This window comes from Pelophylax lessonae, assembly GCF_965119305.1.
Source record: "Pelophylax lessonae genome assembly, chromosome: 10".
Classification (NCBI taxonomy): Eukaryota; Metazoa; Chordata; class Amphibia; order Anura; family Ranidae; genus Pelophylax; species Pelophylax lessonae.
In genome coordinates this window covers 8,438,596-8,457,528 of record NC_138777.1, presented here as the reverse complement: position 1 = coordinate 8,457,528, position 18,933 = coordinate 8,438,596, and the positions used below count along the sequence as shown (strand labels likewise).

At 45.1% G+C, this 18,933-nt stretch overlaps 1 protein-coding gene across 1 annotated transcript in view; it reads left to right on the top strand.

Moving 5' to 3' along the window:
• ANO5 (anoctamin 5) overlaps positions 1-18,933 on the top strand; it is a gene marked incomplete at both ends in the record, with an annotated part of 184,803 nt that overhangs the window by 98,527 nt on the left and 67,343 nt on the right. Inside the window, 7 exons of the mRNA XM_082270529.1 lie at positions 2,586-2,654; positions 4,659-4,940; positions 6,585-6,698; positions 10,272-10,387; positions 12,543-12,677; positions 17,851-17,956; positions 18,042-18,102. Coding sequence (XP_082126655.1) covers positions 2,586-2,654; positions 4,659-4,940; positions 6,585-6,698; positions 10,272-10,387; positions 12,543-12,677; positions 17,851-17,956; positions 18,042-18,102 — 883 coding nt within the window. The remainder of the gene's footprint in view (positions 1-2,585; positions 2,655-4,658; positions 4,941-6,584; positions 6,699-10,271; positions 10,388-12,542; positions 12,678-17,850; positions 17,957-18,041; positions 18,103-18,933) is intronic.

Here is an 18,933-nt window from a genome sequence, read left to right as displayed (position 1 = left end):
TGCTCAGAGATATTGGGTTGAACAAATCTGGCTATCAGACTTAGGTCATCTAGAGTCAGGAACAAAGTACTGTGGGGGAAATCTCTGGATTGAAGATGAATGTTAAAGCACATTTTGGTTTTGTTGTTTTGTCCTTTTATTTGGCTATTCTTTTTTATCTTGTTACTTTTGGTTGGAGTTCTGCTTCAAGACAAAGTCTATTAATGCACCCGCATGGATGCACCACAGCAAGTCTAAGGTTATAGATGTGGAAGGGCATGTAGATGAATATGTGTCCGGTCAAGGGTTTTCATAAGCATGATCATTACCCAATAGCACTTAAGATGGTGTACTTGATCAATATCATCTTATAGGAAGGTTTAGTCTTATATCGGCCCAGAAAATAAATGTATTTCACTGGTGCCACCTGGTGGTCAGTGCTGGCATTCCGCTATTGGAATATCATTTGAAAAGAGCTATAGTATGGATTTATAGTCTGTGCACATCTTGTGTTATCATGATGTTCACATGACAGTTGTTTTTATTGAGACCGTTACATTTCACATCTTGCTATAAAATATATACACAGTATCTCACAAAAGTAAATATACCCCTCACATTTTTGTAAATATTTTATTCTATCTTTTCATGTGACAACACTGAAGAAATGACACTTTGCTACAATGTAAAGTAGTGAGTGTACAGCTTGTATAACAGTGTAAATTTGCTGTTCCCTCAAAATAACTCAACACACAGCCATTAATGTCTAAACCGCTGGCAACAAAAATGAGTACACCCCTAAGTGACAATGTCCAAATTGAGCCCAATTAGCCATTTTCCCTCCCCGGTGTCATGTGACTCGTTAGTGTATAAAGGTCTCAGGTGTGAATGGGGGGCAGGTGTGTTAAATTTGGTGTTATCGCTCTCACTCTCTCACACTGGTCACTGGAAGTTCAGCAAGTCAAAATGTCCAAATTGCGTCCAAAGTGTCAATATTTTGTGTGGCCACCATTATTTTCCAGCACTGCCTTACCTTTCTTGGGCATGGAGTTTCCCAGAGCTTCACAGGCTACCACTGGAGTCCTCTTCCACTCCTCCATGATGACATCACAGAGCTGGTGGATGTTAGAGACCTTGAGCTCCTCCACCTTCCATTTGAGGATGCCCCACAGATGGTCAATAGGGTTTAGGTCTGGAGACATGCTTGGCCAGCCCATCACCTTTACCCTCAGCTTCTTTAGCAAGGCAGTGGTCATCTTGGAGGTGTTTGGGGTCGTTATGTTGGAATACTGCCCTGCAGCCCAGTCTCTGAAGGGAGGGGATCATGCTCTGCTTCGGTATGTCACAGTACATGTTGGCATTCATGGTTCCCTCAATGAACTGTAACTCCCCAGTGCCGGCAGCACTCATGCAGCCCCAGACCATGACACTCCCACCACCATGCTTGACTGTAGGCAAGACACACTTGTCTTTGTACTCCTCACCTGGTTGCCCCCACACACGCTTGACACCATCTTAACCCAATACGTTTATCTTGGTCTCATCAGACCACAGGAGATGGTTCCAGTAATCCATGTCCTTAGTCTGCTTGTCTTCAGCAAACTGTTTGCAGGCTTTCTTGTGCATCATCTTTAGAAGAGGCTTCCTTCTGGGACGACAGCCATGCAGACCAATTTGATGCAGTGTGCGGCATATGGTCTGAGCACTGACAGGCTGACCCCCCACTCCTTCAACCTCTGCAGCAATGCTGGCAGCACTCCTACGTCTATTTCCCAAAGACAACCTCTGGATATGACGCTGAGCACGTGCACTCAACTTCTTTTGTTGACCATGGCAAGGCCTGTTCTGAGTGGAACCTTTCCTGTTAAACCTCTGTATGGTCTTGGCCACCGTGCTGCAGCTCAGTTTCAGGGTCTTGGCAATCTTGTTATAGCCTAGGCCATCTTTATGTAGAGCAACAATTCTTTTTTTCAGATCCTCAGAGAGTTCTTTGCCATGAGGTGCCATGTTGAACTTCCAGTGACCAGTATGAGAGAGTGAGAGCGATAACACCAAATTTAACACACCTGCTCCCCATTCACACCTGAGACCTTCTAACACTAACGAGTCACATGACACCGGTGGAGGAAAAATGGCTAATTTGGCCCAATTTGGACATTTTCACTTAGGGGTGTACTCACTTTTGTTGCCAGCGGCTTAGACATTAATGGCTGTGTTGAGTTATTTTGAGGGGACAGCAAATTTACACTGTTATACAAGCTGTACACTCACTACTTTACATTGTAGCAAAGTGTCATTTCTTCAGTGTTGTCACATGAAAAGATAGAATAAAATATTTACAAAAATATGAGGGGTGTACTTACTTTTGTGAGATACTGCATATATTATGAACACCAGGACACCTAGAGAGAGATAGGACACAGACAGCAATAGGAACCCAATAGGGGATCCAACCCCTCCATCCAAAGAACAAAATAATACAGGTTTTGGCTTTAGATACATTGTAATGAGTTTTATTCTTGATGCCTTGTTTACATTGATTGGTTTGTGAAGTTTTTTTTTTTTTTTAAATCATTAAAATCTTATTTTTGGTTTTCATCTCTCAGGAGAGACGGAAAGAATTTGAATTTAATTTGAGGAAGGCCGGCCTGGAGCTGGAGATCGAAGATAAAAAGGTGACTTCATCCAGAATGTTCCGAGATCAGATAAAAGATAAGAGGATCAAACCTGATCTATAGTGTTCTGTGGGTGAATCACATCAGTCTCTGCACCAGAGGAGCTTACACTCTAATGTCCCCCCGCAGTCACACACTTATATGATTATACATTTATATAGCTCTGACATATGCCGCAATGCTGTACAGAGATCACTGAGCCAATCACATCAGTCTCTGTACCAGAGGAGCTTACACTCTAATGTCCCCTCCCCCACAGTCACATCAGTCTCTGCACCAGAGGAGCTTACATTCTAATGCCCCTCCCCCCACAGTCACATCAGTCTCTGTACCAGAGGAGCTTAGACTCTAATGTCCCCTCCCCCACAGTCACATCAGTCTCCGTACCAGAGGAGCTTACACTCTAATGTCCCCTCCCCCACAGTTACATCAGTCTCTCTACTAGAAGAGTTTACACTCTAATGTCCCCTCCCCCACAGTCACATCAGTCTCTCTACCAGAGGAGCTTACACTCTAATGTCCCCTCCCCCACAGTCACATCAGTCTCTGTACCAGAGGAGCTTAGACTCTAATGTCCCCTCCCCCACAGTCACATCAGTCTCTGTACCAGAGGAGCTTACACTCTAATGTCCCCTCCCCCCACAGTCACATCAGTCTCTGTACCAGAGGAGCTTACACTCTAATGTCCCCTCCCCCACAGTCACATCAGTCTCTGTACCAGAGGAGCTTACACTCTAATGTCCCCTCCCCCACAGTCACATCAGTCTCTGTACCAGAGGAGCTTACACTCTAATGTCCCCTCCCCCCACAGTCACATCAGTCTCTGTACCAGAGGAGCTTACACTCTAATGTCCCCTCCCCCACAGTCACATCAGTCTCTGTACCAGAGGAGCTTACACTCTAATGTCCCCTCCCCCACAGTCACATCAGTCTCTCTACCAGAGGAGCTTACACTCTAATGTCCCCTCCCCCACAGTCACATCAGTCTCTCTACCAGAGGAGCTTACACTCTAATGTCCCCTCCCCCACAGTCACATCAGTCTCTGTACCAGAGGAGCTTACACTCTAATGTCCCCTCCCCCCACAGTCACATCAGTCTCTGTACCAGAGGAGCTTACACTCTAATGTCCCCTCCCCCACAGTCACATCAGTCTCTGTACCAGAGGAGCTTACACTCTAATGTCCCCTCCCCCCACAGTCACATCAGTCTCTGTACCAGAGGAGCTTACACTCTAATGTCCCCTCCCCCCACAGTCACATAAGTCTCTGTACCAGAGGAGCTTACACTCTAATGTCCCTTCCCCCCACAGTCACATCAGTCTCTGTACCAGAGGAGCTTACACTCTAATGTCCCCTCCCCCACAGTCACATCAGTCTCTGTACCAGAGGAGCTTACACTCTAATGTCCCCTCCCCCACAGTCACATCAGTCTCTGTACCAGAGGAGCTTACACTCTAATGTCCCCTCCCCCACAGTCACATCAGTCTCTGTACCAGAGGAGCTTACACTCTAATGTCCCCTCCCCCACAGTCACATCAGTCTCTGTACCAGAGGAGCTTACACTCTAATGTCCCCCACAGTCACACACTACTATTGTTATACATTTATATAGCTCTGAAATATACGGCACTGCTGTACAGAGAACACTGAGACAGTCACATCAGTTTTTGTACCAGAGGAGCTTACACTCTAATGTCCCCCCACAGTCACACACTATTATTATTATACATTTATATAGCTCTGACATATAGTGCAGTGCTGTACAGAGATCACTAAGCCAGTCACATCAGTCTCTATACCAGAGGAGCTAACACTCTAATGTCCCCCCACAATCACACACTATTATTCTTATACTAAGCTCTGACATATACCGCAGTGCTGTACAGAGATCACTGAGCCAGTCACATCAGTCTCTGTACCAGTGAAGCTTACACTCTAATGTCCCCCACAGTCAGACATTGATCCTGGTGTCCAGACCCTATGTGACATTTTTTTTCCCCGCAGGAATCTGAAAATGGTAAAATCTATTTTGTGAAGATCCATGCCCCCTGGGAGGTCCTCACCACCTATGCAGAAGTTCTGAATATTAAAGTTCCTATCAAGGAGAATGACATGGCCCAAACGTACCATCCGCTCAAAATAATGGCTAAGATGTTTCGTCTGCCGGAGGACGTCATGAACCCAGAGCCGGACTACTTCACCGCATCCTTTAGCAAGCAGAAACAGGAGCTCTTCCTCATCAAAGACCAAAACACCTTCTTCACCGCGTCCACCCGCAACAGAATTGTGAGTGGGTGGGGCTGGAGGGCTCATTCTTTGGCTACAGGTGGACTTTGGTTCTTATCTGTTTAAAAATGATGCTTGGTAAGGCACGCTGCAGGTCCTGGCAAACTAGGAATGTGCAATTTTCCACCACCACACCAAAATTTTTTCCAAATGGAATTAATTGCATTTCTAAAAGTTGAGGATCTTCAAATTAATTGTGGACCTCCACAATTAATTTGCGCTTCCTTGATTCCTACTCTAATGGCATTTCTAAATGAAATCTTAGAAGGAGTTGAGAAGAAATGCCTTGATGGGTGTCAGCCCGAAGGAGTGGACGTTCAGGCAGGCCTTGGGCCCCAGGCCCTCCAGGGATGCTGAGCATTAAAGATTGAAAGAACTGAAATCCAATGAATGAATGGGGTGGGCCAGTGACAGTCAGTCAATGGCACGGAGTTTGAGGCATGTGTCCCTTCTCAGCTGTGATGGAAGGGCTGGGCCAGGGAAAGTCAGTCTGAGGAGGACAGGGCTATGATGATGCTGAATGTTCTCCTGCCAGGAAATAAGGCGGGGCTCTATCTGACCTGCCCAGTGGTGTCTTTTGGTTTTGTGCTACCCTAGGCAAGACTAATATTTGGAGCCCCCCCTCCTTCTCCTATGTAAATTTGCCCCACTCCTTCCTTTTTAATGGATGTGACTCCCTTCAAAATTGAAGGACTCCAAGTCCCAGCATGAACCCCTGAGATCTCACGAGAGGGGGAGGTGAGAGGGGGTGGGAGAGAGAGGGGGGTGGGTGAGGGAGGGAGAGATAAAGGGGGGGTGAGGGAGGGGGGGTGAGGGGGTGGGGGAGGGAGAGGGGGGATGAGAGAGGGGGAGGGAGAGAGAGAGGGGGGATGAGAGAGGGGGAGGGAGAGAGAGAGGGGGATGAGAAAGGGGGAGGGAGAGAGAGAGGGGGGATGAGAGAGGGGGAGGGGGGATTAGAGAGATGGGGGTGAGAGAGAGGGGGAATGAGAGAGAGGGGGGATGAGAGAGAGAGAGGGGGCAGAAAGGGAGAGAGAGAGGGGGGTGAGAGAGGGGGGATGAGAGAAAGAGGGAGTGAAAGAGAGAGAGAGAGAGGAAGGTGAGATAGAGGGGGGATGAGAGAGAGAGAGAAATAGAAAGAGAGGGGTGAGAGAGAGAAAAAGAGATGGGGTGAGAGAGGATGGGATGAGAGAGAGAGAAAGAGAGGGGGTGAGAGAGAGAGAGGGGGATGAGAGAGGAGGGGTTGAGAGAGGGGGGGGTGAGAGAAAGAGAGAGGGGGGGTGAGAGAGAGAGGAGGGGACGAGAGAGAGAGAGAGAGGTGGGAGAGGAGGCTCTAGCAACCAGTGGCCAAAAGAGTCTCAGAGGGAGGGGGGGTGGCTTTTTTGCTGCCCCCCTGCAAAGTGCCGCCCTAGGCCTGGGCCTTGTCGGCCTAGGCCAAAATACAGCACTGGACCTGCCGCAGCTTCTAATGCACATTTTGAAAAGCTCACTGTCTGCAGTGAAATCAGAGTAAGTCATTTCAAACTAAAAAGAAGCCCGGAGCTCAGCTGTAATGGCTGTGTAGTGACATTGAGATCTTCTGGAACAATGAGATGATTCCTGTTATTCAGATTATTCTTTGTAACTGATGACATCTTCCATTTCCAGGTGTATTACATTCTCTCTCGCTGCCACTATGGATTGGAAGACGAAAAGAGGAGATTCGGGGTTAAGAAACTATTAAATAACGGCACTTACAATTCCGCCTACCCGCTCCATGACGTATGTATCACTGTGATAATAATGTCTGTTCTATCTGGAGTGATATTTCTCAATGTCCCAAATTCCGATTTCACTGCTAAAATGACCTTGTACTAGAACAGAGGTCTCCAAACTTTCTAAAGAAAGGGCCAGTTTACTGTCCTTCAGACTTTAGGGGGCTGGATTGTTTCCAGTGGGAGAAGATAATGCCCTGGCATTGGTGGGAGTAAACAATGTCATAGGCCTGGTGGTCAGTGGGACTAAAAAAATGCCATCATTGGTGTCAGTGGGGGGAATAGTGCCCCATCATTGGTGTCAGTGAGAGGAATAGTGCCCCATCATTGGTGTCAGTGAGAGGAATAGTGCCCCATCATTGGTGTCAGTGAGAGGAATAGTGCCCCATCATTGGTGTCAGTGGGAGGAATAGTGCCCCATCATTGGTGTCAGTGGGAGGAATAGTGCCCCATCATTGGTGTCAGTGGGAGGAATAGTGTCCCATGATTGGTGTCAGTGGGAGGAATAGTGCCCCATCATTGGTATCAGTGGGAGGAATAGTGCCCCATCTTTGGTGTCAGTGGGAGGAATAATGTCCCATCATTGGTGTCAGTGGGAGTAGATAATGCCCTGGCATTGGTGGGAGTAAACAATGTCATAGGCCTGGTGGTCAGTGGGAGTAAAAAAATGCCATCATTGGTGTCAGGTGGGGGGAATAGTGCCCCATCATTAGTGTCAGGGAGAGGAATATTGTCCCATATTTGGTGTAAGTGGGAGAAATAGTGCCCCATCATTGGTATCAGTGGGAGGAATAGTGCCCCATCATTGGTATCAGTGGGAGGAATAGTGCCCCATCATTGGTGTCAGTGGGAGGAATAGTGCCCCATCATTGGTTTCAGTGGGAGGAATAGTGCGCCATCATTGGTGTCAGTGAGAGGAATAGTGCCCCATCATTGGTATCAGTGGGAGGAATAGTGCCCCATCATTGGTGTCAGTGGGAGGAATAGTGCCCCATCATTGGTGTCAGTGGGAGGAATAGTGCCCCATCATTGGTGTCAGTGGGAAGAATAGTGCCCCATCATTGGTATCAGTGGGAGGAATAGTGCCCTATTGTTGGTGTCAGTGGGAAGAATAGTGTCCCATCATTGGTGTCAGTGGGAGGAATAGTGCCCTATTATTGGTGTCAGTGGGAGGAATAGTGTCCCATCATTGGTGTCAGTGGGAGGAATAGTGTCCCATCATTGGTATCAGTGGGAGGAATAGTGTCCCATCATTGGTGTCAGTGGGAGCAATAGTGCCTCATCATTGGTGTCAGTGGGAGGAATAGTGCCTCATCATTGGTGTCAGTGGGAGGAATAGTGCCCCATCATTGGTATCAGTGGGAGGAATAGTGCCTCATCATTGGTATCAGTGGGAGGAATAGTGCCCCATCATTGGTGTCAGTGGGAGGAATAGTGCCACATCATTGGTGTCAGTGAGAGGAATAGTGTCCCATCATTGGTGTCAGTGGGAGGAATAGTGCCCCATCATTGGTGTCAGTGGGAGGAATAGTGCCTCATCATTTTTTTAGTACTCGGCTGTCATTGGTTTGTTCTTAACAATTTTATCAACCTGTAGGAGCGTGACAAACCCTGGTTCTTCTTGCCTGTGAAGGCTCCTATTTATGCAGCTCATAGAATATCTCGTAGTAGTTAGTTACATTCAACTGGACTTGTCCTGTAATGTTGAAGATGTTTCATAGCCCATCCATACCACTTCTTCTGTATTGATGAGTATTGGGAACATGCCCCAACATTTAAATCTGCATTGGTGGCAAAGACTTCATCCAATCGCCATGGAACATGCCAAGGCAGATGATGATGGTACAAGAACAGAATGGGAGGTTCTCATTTATCCATTTACTATATCTAGTAGTAGTTAGTCCCATTCAACTGGACTTGTCCTGTAATGCTGAAGATTTTTGTAGCTCACTCAAGCCACTTCTATGGTCCTATGGAGTGTCAGGACCCAGTAGTTATGTCCACACAGATCACCTAATCCAAATTTCCTTTTTATCTGACAAACACACCAGACCATCACATCTATATCAGCTTGTTGGACCTACCATTCCAGAACCATGGCCCCTAACATGGATTCCAACCCCACCCCTGTTCCTGGCATCCCCTATACCAGCCTCCAGTTTTCCGGGTAGACTTTCCATAAGATTTTGAAGGGTGCCTGGGGGAATGTGTGCCCATTTAGGAAGTTCGGTACTTATGTTGGATGAGAAGACCTGGCTCACAATCGGTGTGCCAAGTTATCTGAAAGATGTTCTGTTATCACAGCCTGGGGTCAGGCTTGGAGACCAGTAGCTATAGCAGTAGAGAGGCCAACAGGAAGATTACATGGCAGGTCTCCCCGGTGGATGATGTGGGTTCACCCGAGTTCCAGAGTCTAAGCGCTGACCGGTTTTAACTAGAGCTTCTGATGTTGGAGATGGGTTTTGCTGTGTGTTAGTACCAGGTGGCGGTTCTCAGAAACACTTCACCAGGAGGTGCGTAAGCTGGGGTTCAGAAGCAGATTTATCAGGTAGGGATCCCACAGAAACGTAGTCAGTAAGCAAGCCAAAGGTCTGTAACAAGTAGTTGCAGGCTGGGATCAAGCAAAGACTAGTTGAAGAACAAGCCAAAGGTCGGTAACAAATGGTAGAAAATATACGGATGGCAGCAGGAGTGACCAGAGTGAGATATTGGCTGGAGAGAGCACAATAATCTGGCAAACAGGAAGTGCAAAGGCATGACTTAAATAATGAGTTAATGGGAGGAGCAAAAGGTTCAAGAGAAACAAGACACAAGGCAAGGTTCTCTTAAGAGATCAGGCAGGGAGCTGTCTAGCAGCTCAGGTGGCCCAGCAAGAGTAGACATTGCCAGACACAGCAGAGGTGGCAGATTTAGACCTGGGTCCTGACTGAGTGACATCAGTAGAATTGAGGTCAGGGCTCTGAAGGACACTCAAGTTCCTCCATACCAAACTCCTCAAATCATGTCTTTATGAAGATGTTGGTTAAGAAGACCTGGTTTGTTCCAGTTCATCCCAAAGGTTTTCCGTAATGTTGAGGTCAGGGCTCCGCGCAGGACACTCAAATCCCTCCACAACAAACTGGTCAAACCATGTCTTTTATGGAGATGTTGGATGAGAATATCTGACTCATTCCATTATATCTCAAAGGTGATCAGTTGGGTTGAAGTCAGGACTCTGAAACGCACTCGAGTTCCTCCACACCAAACTGGTCAATCCATGTCTTTATGGTGCTGACTTTGTACACAGGGGCACATTCATGGTGGAAAAGAAGGGTCTTCACCAAACTGTTACCACAATGTTGGAAGAACAGAATGGTCTACAATGTCTTTACAGTATATAATGTAGTATTGGCAGTACCCTTCAATGGAAACACCGAAACCTCATCTTTTTGGAGGAGGGGGGTCCACATACTTTGATCACATAGTGCCTGTTGACCATTGCAAACCCTCCTGAAAATGTAGCACTTTACGTTATGATCCAATCAGTATAATTGTTTGGTGGTCTCCATTGTGGCTGATTGTGAGGAGTTTGTTCCGGCAGTGCCAGTACTGGAAGAAGTCTGAGGACGCAAATTGTATCAGTGAGAGGTATACGTTATACCAACATTGGGCCAGGTTTGGCAAGTTCTACAAGGAGCAGCCGCTCGACCTCATCAGGTGAGTGTCTAGGTGTATGAAAAATAATCTACTTTAGTTTGAATAAGTAACTTGAAATATAGAGATTAGTAAAGATAACACACATACAGTTGTGTTCAAAATTATTCAACCCCCAATGCTGTAAAGGGTTTTAGGGAATTTAGTGTACATTTGTAATTGTATTCAGAATGAAATCCTACAAGGACTTCTTAAAGAACCATATGCAACTAAAATGACATCAATTGGTTTTGTAATACAGTAGTAAATGTTTATTTTGTGAATTCTTCATTGACACAATTATTCAGCCAATTAAAGACTACCACTCTGAAGAACAGAGGTTCATTGAAGTGTTTTCAATCAGGTATTAAAAACACCTGTGGATGTCAGGGAGCAGCAATAAAGCCTAATAAGCACCAATTAGGCAGCTTTAAAATGACTGTGATACTCAGCTCCTTCTAGACATTTACTGGTGTGGTTACAAACATGGTGAAGTCAAGAGAATGGTCCAGGAAGACAAGAGAAGAGGCGATTACTCTTCACAGGAAGGGCAATGGCTATAAGAAGATTCCAAAGATGTTAAACATACCAAGAGACACCATAGGAAGCATCATTGGCAAATTCAAGGCAAAGGGCACTGTTGAAACGCTACCTGGTCGTGGCAGAAAGAAGATGCTGACTTCGACTGCTGTGCGCTACCTGAAGCGTAGAGTGGAGAAAAGTCCCCGTGTGACTGCTGAGGAACTGAGAAAAGATTTGTCAGATGTGGATACTGAAGTTTCTGCTCAGACAATACGGCGCACACTGCGTAATGAAGGCCTCCATGCCAGAACTCCCAAGCGCACCCCCTTGCTGTCTCCAAAGAATAAGAAGAGTCGACTGCAGTATGCCAAAAGTCATGTGGACAAACCACAGAAGTTTTGGGATAGTGTTCTGTGGACTGATGAAACAAAATTAGAACTGTTTGGGCCCATGGATCAACGCTATGTTTGGAGGAGGAAGAACAAGGCCTAGGAAGAAAAGAACACCCTGCCTACTGTGAAGCATGGCGGGGGGTCAATCATGCTTTGGGGCTGTTTTGCTTCTGCAGGTACAGGGAAGCTTCAGCGTCTGCAAGGTACCATGAATTCTCTTCAGTACCAGGAGATATTGGATGACAATGCTGGAACATTTTGGAGTGGCCATCACAGTCACCAGACTTAAATCCGATTGAGAACCTCTGGTGGGACTTAAAGAAAGCAGTTGCAGTGCACAAGCCTAAGAATGTGACTGAACTGGAGGCTTTTGCCCATGACGAATGGGCGAAGATACCCGTAGATCGCTGCAAGACACTTGTGTCAAGCTATGCTTCACGTTTAAAAGCTGTTATAACTGTAAAAGGATGTTGTACTAAGTACTAAGATTCAATGTCACTTGGGGGTTGAATAAAACTGATAATGATGTGAGCACAGAAAAGACATTTGTGGTTATTTCATTATAAATGTTATGTTCTATTTGTCTGACCTACACGTGCCTCTTTGATTTAATTGTAAGCAGGATGACTGAATGATCAAAATCAATGTCAAACTGGCCAAAACAATCAATTTCAGTGGGGGTTGAATAATTTTGAACACAACTGTACGTATAGGCACTATAACACACATACTTATGGGCACTAAAACACATATGTATAGGTACTATACCACACATACAGTATATACAGTATAGGTACTAAAGCACACATACTTATGGGCACTAGAACATACATGTATAGATACTGTAACAAACACATACATACAGGCACTATAGCATACATACATATCAGTACTATGATGCACATATGTATAGACACTATAACACATACTGTATGTATAGACACTATAACACACATACTGTATGTATAGACAGTATAACACACATACTGTATGTATAGACAGTATAACACACATACTGTATGTATAGACAGTATAACACACATACTGTATGTATAGACAGTATAACACACATACTGTATGTATAGACACTATAACACATACTGTATATATAGACACTATAACACACCTAGGTATTGATATTGTAAATTTTTGCCCCTGAAGCACCGATAACTTTGTAGAAGTTCAGCAGAACTCATTCCATGTTAATATAATTCCTCTTCTAGCAGTCTTTCTTTCTATGGCTGAGTGTTCATATCTCTCTGCAGGAAATATTACGGAGAGAAGATCGGCATCTACTTTGCTTGGCTGGGCTTCTATACGGAAATGCTGTTCTTCGCTGCTGTTGTTGGGTTTTTTTGCTTCCTGTACGGCTGGATAACAATGGATACAAGCCTCAGCAGGTGAGATCATTCATCATCCGAAAACAATAGCGGGTCATGATATCTACACTACTACTGATTGATAAAAACACCAAAGGGACAATAAGAGACATAAAAATAAACTTATTTTCTAAATATATTTACTGTATTTTCTGGCATATAAGACTACTTTTGAACCTCAAAAAAATCCCCCAAAAATGGGGGGTCGTCTTATACGCCGAGTATAATATCTCCAAGGTAACCTAAGTATTACCGGTTGATGTAATCTCTCAAGACGCTGGCTGTGTGGTAATCCTGTACCGGAATACCGTATGTACCGTAGCTTCGGCTACATACAGTGTACCGCGCTGAGCCAATCAGGGAGAGCGATGTATTCTATTATTGATTGCAAAGCCTTCTCGGATTGGCGGAGTAACATCAGCCCGCCTCTCTGACTCTGCCAATCCGAGCAGGCTTTGCATTCAATAATAGAATACATCGCTCACTGTTATTGGCTCAGCGTGGTATACTGTATGTAGCGGAAGCTACGGTATAACGGTACAGCCAGCTTCTTGAGATTACATCTACTGGTAATACTTAGGGTACCTTGGAGATATTATGAGAGATTACATGTATTACAGTACTTGGGGTACCTTGGAGATCTATGAGAAATCTGATGTTTTTCAATGGTGTTGCCTTGCTTCGGAAGGGGGGTAGTCTTATACGGCGAGTATAGCCCAAAACCTATGTTTTACCTTGAAAATTAGGGTGTCGTCTTATACGCCCAGTCGTCTTATACGCCGGAAAATACGGTATACAAAACCCCAGTGGCGATCAAATACCAGCAATTGAAAGCTCTATTTGTGTGAGAAAATATATATAAATGTAATTTGTGTGCAGTGTTGCATGACCGCGCAATTACCAGTTAAAGTAGCGCAGTGCTGAATAGCAAAAAATTAGCCTGGTCATAAGGGGGTAAAACCTTCCAGGGATCGAGTGGTTAAGTAGCAGTGGATGATGATCCATCTGGTCTTTGATTGCAGTCAAAGATATCTTAAAGCGGAGTTCCGGGCACAAAAAAAAAATTTCAATGAACATACCCCCGGGACAGTCAGGGCTAGTACATTCCATAATGGCTAGCCTCTGATCTGTCCCGGGTTGCACTTACCTGCAAGAAGAAATACTTACTTATAAAATTTCTTCTCCAGCGCTGCCATCTCAGATGTGGGCAGCTTGAAGCCAGCGCGATCCTCTTCTGTGACCTCTTCCGTCTTCTTCGGTCCCACGATAAACTGCACCGGCCCCGCCGTCACTTCCGGGGCCGCAGCGTCATCCCTGCACAGCTTCTTGTTCACAAGTTAAAACCAGTGTTTTTTCCTAGAAAACTACTTAGAACCCCCAAACATTATATAAATTTTTTTAGCAAAGACTCTGGAGAATAAAATGTCGGTCATTGCAATATTTTTTGTCACGCGGTATTTGCGCAGCGGTCTTTAAAACGCCATTTTTTTGGAAAAATTTAGAAAAATCACATTTCACTGCATTTTAAAAATACTAAACAGTAAAGTTAGCCCATTTTTTGTATATTGTGAAAGATGATGTCATGCCGAGTAAATAGATACCCAACATGTTATGGTTTAAAATTGCGCCCCCCCCGTGGGATGGCGACAAACTACGTTCAATAGAGATCTCAATAGGCAACGCTTTAAATTTATTTAACGGTTACCAGTTTAGAGTGTAGCTCTTTTTTTAAATTATTGCCCACGCTCTGGCGATACCTCACATGTGTGGTTTGAACAGCGATTTCATTCACGGCTCGACTTCCGTATACGTTTTTTTTTGTGCGCGAGGTGACGGGGGCGGCTACATTTTTTATTTTTTCCTATTTATTTTATTATTTTTTTTAACTTTATTACAGGTTTTTTTTAAAAAAAAAAAATCTGATCACTTTTATTGCTGTCACAAGCAATGTAAACATCGCTTGTGACACCAATATGCAGTGAGAGGTACTCTTTATGGAGGGATCGAGGGTCTAAAAGACCCCAAACCCCTCCACTACACTTCCATGTATGCAAAACGCCGAAAACTGTGTTTTTGCATACAGCCGTTTTTTAAATTTGCCGCTTTTTGTAGCACAGTAACCCGGAAGTGACGTCATGGACGCCGCCTCCGTGTTACGTCATCGGAGACCCGATCTAAGCCATTTCCGGCATTGATCGGAACTCCATCCAGCCGGCGGACGTGTTGGCTGGGTGCTCGAGGCTCCCGGTGGGATGGGAGCCCCGAGCAAAGTCACGGAAGGCGGCGGGAGGGGGGGGACGTCCCCTCCCGCTCACCCGGGTAACGATCGAGCGCCTCTTCGGGGACAGGAACCCTTCAGAAAAGTTCTCTAAATATGTATTTTTCTATTCTGCAGATGGTTCTGCTAAGTGGTTTTGGACCTGGACTAAGTAGGCACCATCAGATGGGAGGTCAATCATCCACAGCTTAAGGAGCCCCTATATACCTCTGGAGGAACCTTGGGTTCTACAAATCCCTGATTGAAAATAACTGCTGTTGGAAGTCCTTCTTTCCAGGCAGAAGCCTAGGCAGTAAAGAATCTTCTGAAAAGGTTCTCATAATATTCATCATCTCTCCAAGAGCCTCGGGGATTGGTTGGGTCAACTAAATTTCAATAACTCAATGATTTACCATCCAAATCAAGTGGCATCGCTCCGAGAATTGAGCCTTTTCTCCACTGTGGATAGACTTGGTGCCAACAAAAGAGCCCGTCCCCAATCCTGGTCCCAGGAGCATGATAGAAAGCAAGCCACCCATAGATGACTTGGGAGGGGCAGTTCTTATGGCAGGGACATGCTGTATTCTCTTATAGGCACAGTAAGGTTTTATAGAGTGGTGACGTCATTGGTGCATGACTTGCTTTCTTGGAGTTTGCATGTTCTCCCTGTGCCTGCGTGGGTTTCCTCCGGGTACTCCGGTTTCCTCCCACACTCCAAAGACATGCTGGTAGGTTAATTGAATCCTGTATAAAAATTGGCCCTACTGTGTATGTATGTGAGTTAGGGACCTTAGATTGTAAGCTCCTTGAGGACAGGGACTGATGTGAATGTACAATGTATATGTAAAGCGCTGCGTAAATTGACAGAGCTATATAAGTACCTGAAATAAATAAATAAATATTCTTTCTCACACTGAGAAAGGGACATGATCTGGAGTGTGAATAATGACTGAACCTCCATCCCTAGTATACATGTGAAAAGAGGAACAAAGGTTATGGGACTTTGAGTGAGGTCAGTCATTGGTAAATATCAAAATATAGAATATCGAAATAATGAGTCATTTATTAAATATTTCATAAAGGGTACAATAATTTAAGAATAGACATACGCAAATCAAGGACTAGACATGAAGTATATAAATTCATATAAATATATTTTCATAATAATAAATCAATAAATAAATACATTCATCAATACATTGTGTATATATAAACATGTGGTCAGTCTTCAAATGGTCTATCTTCATATCTTATAGGCTCTACGCGTTTCGTGGCTCTACGTCCACTCATCAGGAGCTAATTAAAACTTGAATCTGTGAATATAGACTAACATTAAAATGCAAGAATTTCAGATATATGTAGGAAATATAACAAATTGCTTCATTGGATAATAATTGGAGCAATTTGTTATATTTCCTACATATATCTGAAATTCTTGCATTTTAATGTTAGTCTACATTCACAGATTCAAGTTTTAATTAGCTCCTGATGAGTGGACGTAGAGCCACGAAACGCATAGAGCCTATAAGATTTGAAGATAGACCATTTAAACAGAGGCGTAACTAGAACCTTCAGGGCCCCGGTGCAAGAAACCATGACCCCTGGCCGGGAGCCCTTCCCTTCAAGCCTGGGGCTCTTCCCACTGATCCTGGGGCCCTTTATTATGGTCCTGCAGCGGGACCCTTTCACAAGTTCTGCAGTGGGCCCCTTTCCTGCCATCTTGGGGCCTCGCCACGGTGGTAGAATGCCAGGGCCCGGTCACACCCACTGATGTCAGTAGTTTTTATTTTTTGATATTTTAATTGTATTATTTTTTATCATTTTATTACAATGTCACTGACTATGACTCTGTCCATTCAGAAAAGGAAGGAGCTGGTAAATTACATATTTACCGACCCCTTCCTGGTTCTCTATTGTGACACATCCCCTGCAGCAGCCGGCAGGAGAGGGGAGGGAGCATAGTGGGGGGGGGGCAGCACAGTGGGGGGAGGGGGACCAGGGGAGCACACAGGGGCCCAGAGACTGCAGAACACAAGGGAACTGGATAGGAGGAGTGACGGGGACAGCATACAGAGGAACCAATCTCCTCCATTTTCCTCCTGCAGCTACAGGAGGAAAAAGGAGGACAGTGATTTCTCTACATGCTGCCCCCCGCCGCCTCCCTATCCAGGTGTACAGGGAAGCTGCACAGGCCCCCTGGAGCATGGGGCCCGGTTGCAATTGCAACACCTGCAACCCCTGTAGTTACGCCTCTGCATTTAAAGACTGACCACATGTTGTTTATATATATATACAATTTATTGACAAATTTATTTATTTATTATTATGAAAATATATTTATATGAATATATATACTTCATGTCTAGTCCTTGATTTGCGTATGTCTATTCTTATATTATTGTACCCTTTATAAAATATCTAATAAATGACTCATTATTTCGATATTCTATGTTTTGATATTTACCAATGACTGACCTCACTCAAAGTCCCATAACCTTTGTTCCTCTTTTCACATTCTTTCTCTCACTGTTCACTGGAGCTTCCCCAACAGTGACAGGCAGAAGCAATCAACACATTTATTTTAGGAAAACCAGCAGAGTCCAGAAAAATGTAAGCAGAGCTCAGGCTGATTACAGCCTTGCTGAAAGACACAAAACGTAGTTATGGACACTTCAGCTTTGGTGAAGGTCCTTACAAAGTTAATGCTCTTCCTTTGACAGTTTGAGTCACAAACACTGGGCAAGCATGCAGATCAGAGTGCTGACTTCACTGGAAACATGCTTGTTCCAGATCAGACTCATTGTACTGAAGATGGTAACGGGCTGCTGAGCTGTAATGTCAGTTATTGTACAGAATAATACAGGAAAGTGAAGAAAACTCGGGTGTTAAAGTGCTGATTGACTGATGGCCATCTACTATTCATTGTTTTGTCTGCAGTAAAGAAATTTGTGATAAAAACATTGGTGGTCAGATCATCATGTGTCCCCTGTGTGACCAACGCTGTGAATTCTGGAGATTAAACTCCACCTGTGACCCTTCCCAGGTATGTGTGGCTCCACCCACCTCCACCAATCACATTATACCCAATGCCATTAATCAACTCTAATCAATGTTTTCTTTCCACCCAGTACGCCCACCTGTTTGATAATGTGGCCACTCTGTTCTTTGCAATATTCATGGGGATATGGGGTAAGAACCAGAAAGATTACCTTTATTGTACACATTTGGGGCCCAAGAACAATGACACACTGACACTTGGGGGCCCCAGAACAATGACACACTGACACTTGGGGGCCCCAGAACAATGACACACTGACACTTGGGGGCCCCAGAACAATGACACACTAACGCTTGGGGATCCAGAACAAGAACACACTTACACTTGGGGGTCCCAGAACAATGACACACTGACACTTGAGGGTCCTAGAACAATGACACACTGACACTTGGGGGCCCCATAACAATGACACACTGACACTTGGGGGCCCCAGAACAATGACACACTGACACTTGAGATCCCAGAACAATGGCACACTGACACTTGGGGGCCCCAGAACAATGACACACTGACACTTGAGATCCCAGAACAATGGCACACTGACACTTGGGGGCCCCAGAACAATGACACACTGACACTTGGGGGCCCCAGAACAATGACACACTAACGCTTGGGGATCCAGAACAAGAACACACTTACACTTGGGGGTCCCAGAACAATGACACACTGACACTTGAGGGTCCTAGAACAATGACACACTGACATTTGGGGGCCCCATAACAATGACACACTGACACTTGAGATCCCAGAACAATGGCACACTGACACTTGGGGGCCCCAGAACAATAACACACTGACACTTGGGGATCCAGAACAAGAACACACTGACACTTGGGGTCCCAGAACAATGACACACTGACACTTGGGGGTCCACAACAATGACACACTGACACTTGAGATCCCAGAACAATGATACACTGACACTTGGGGGCCCCAGAACAATGACACACTGACACTTGGGG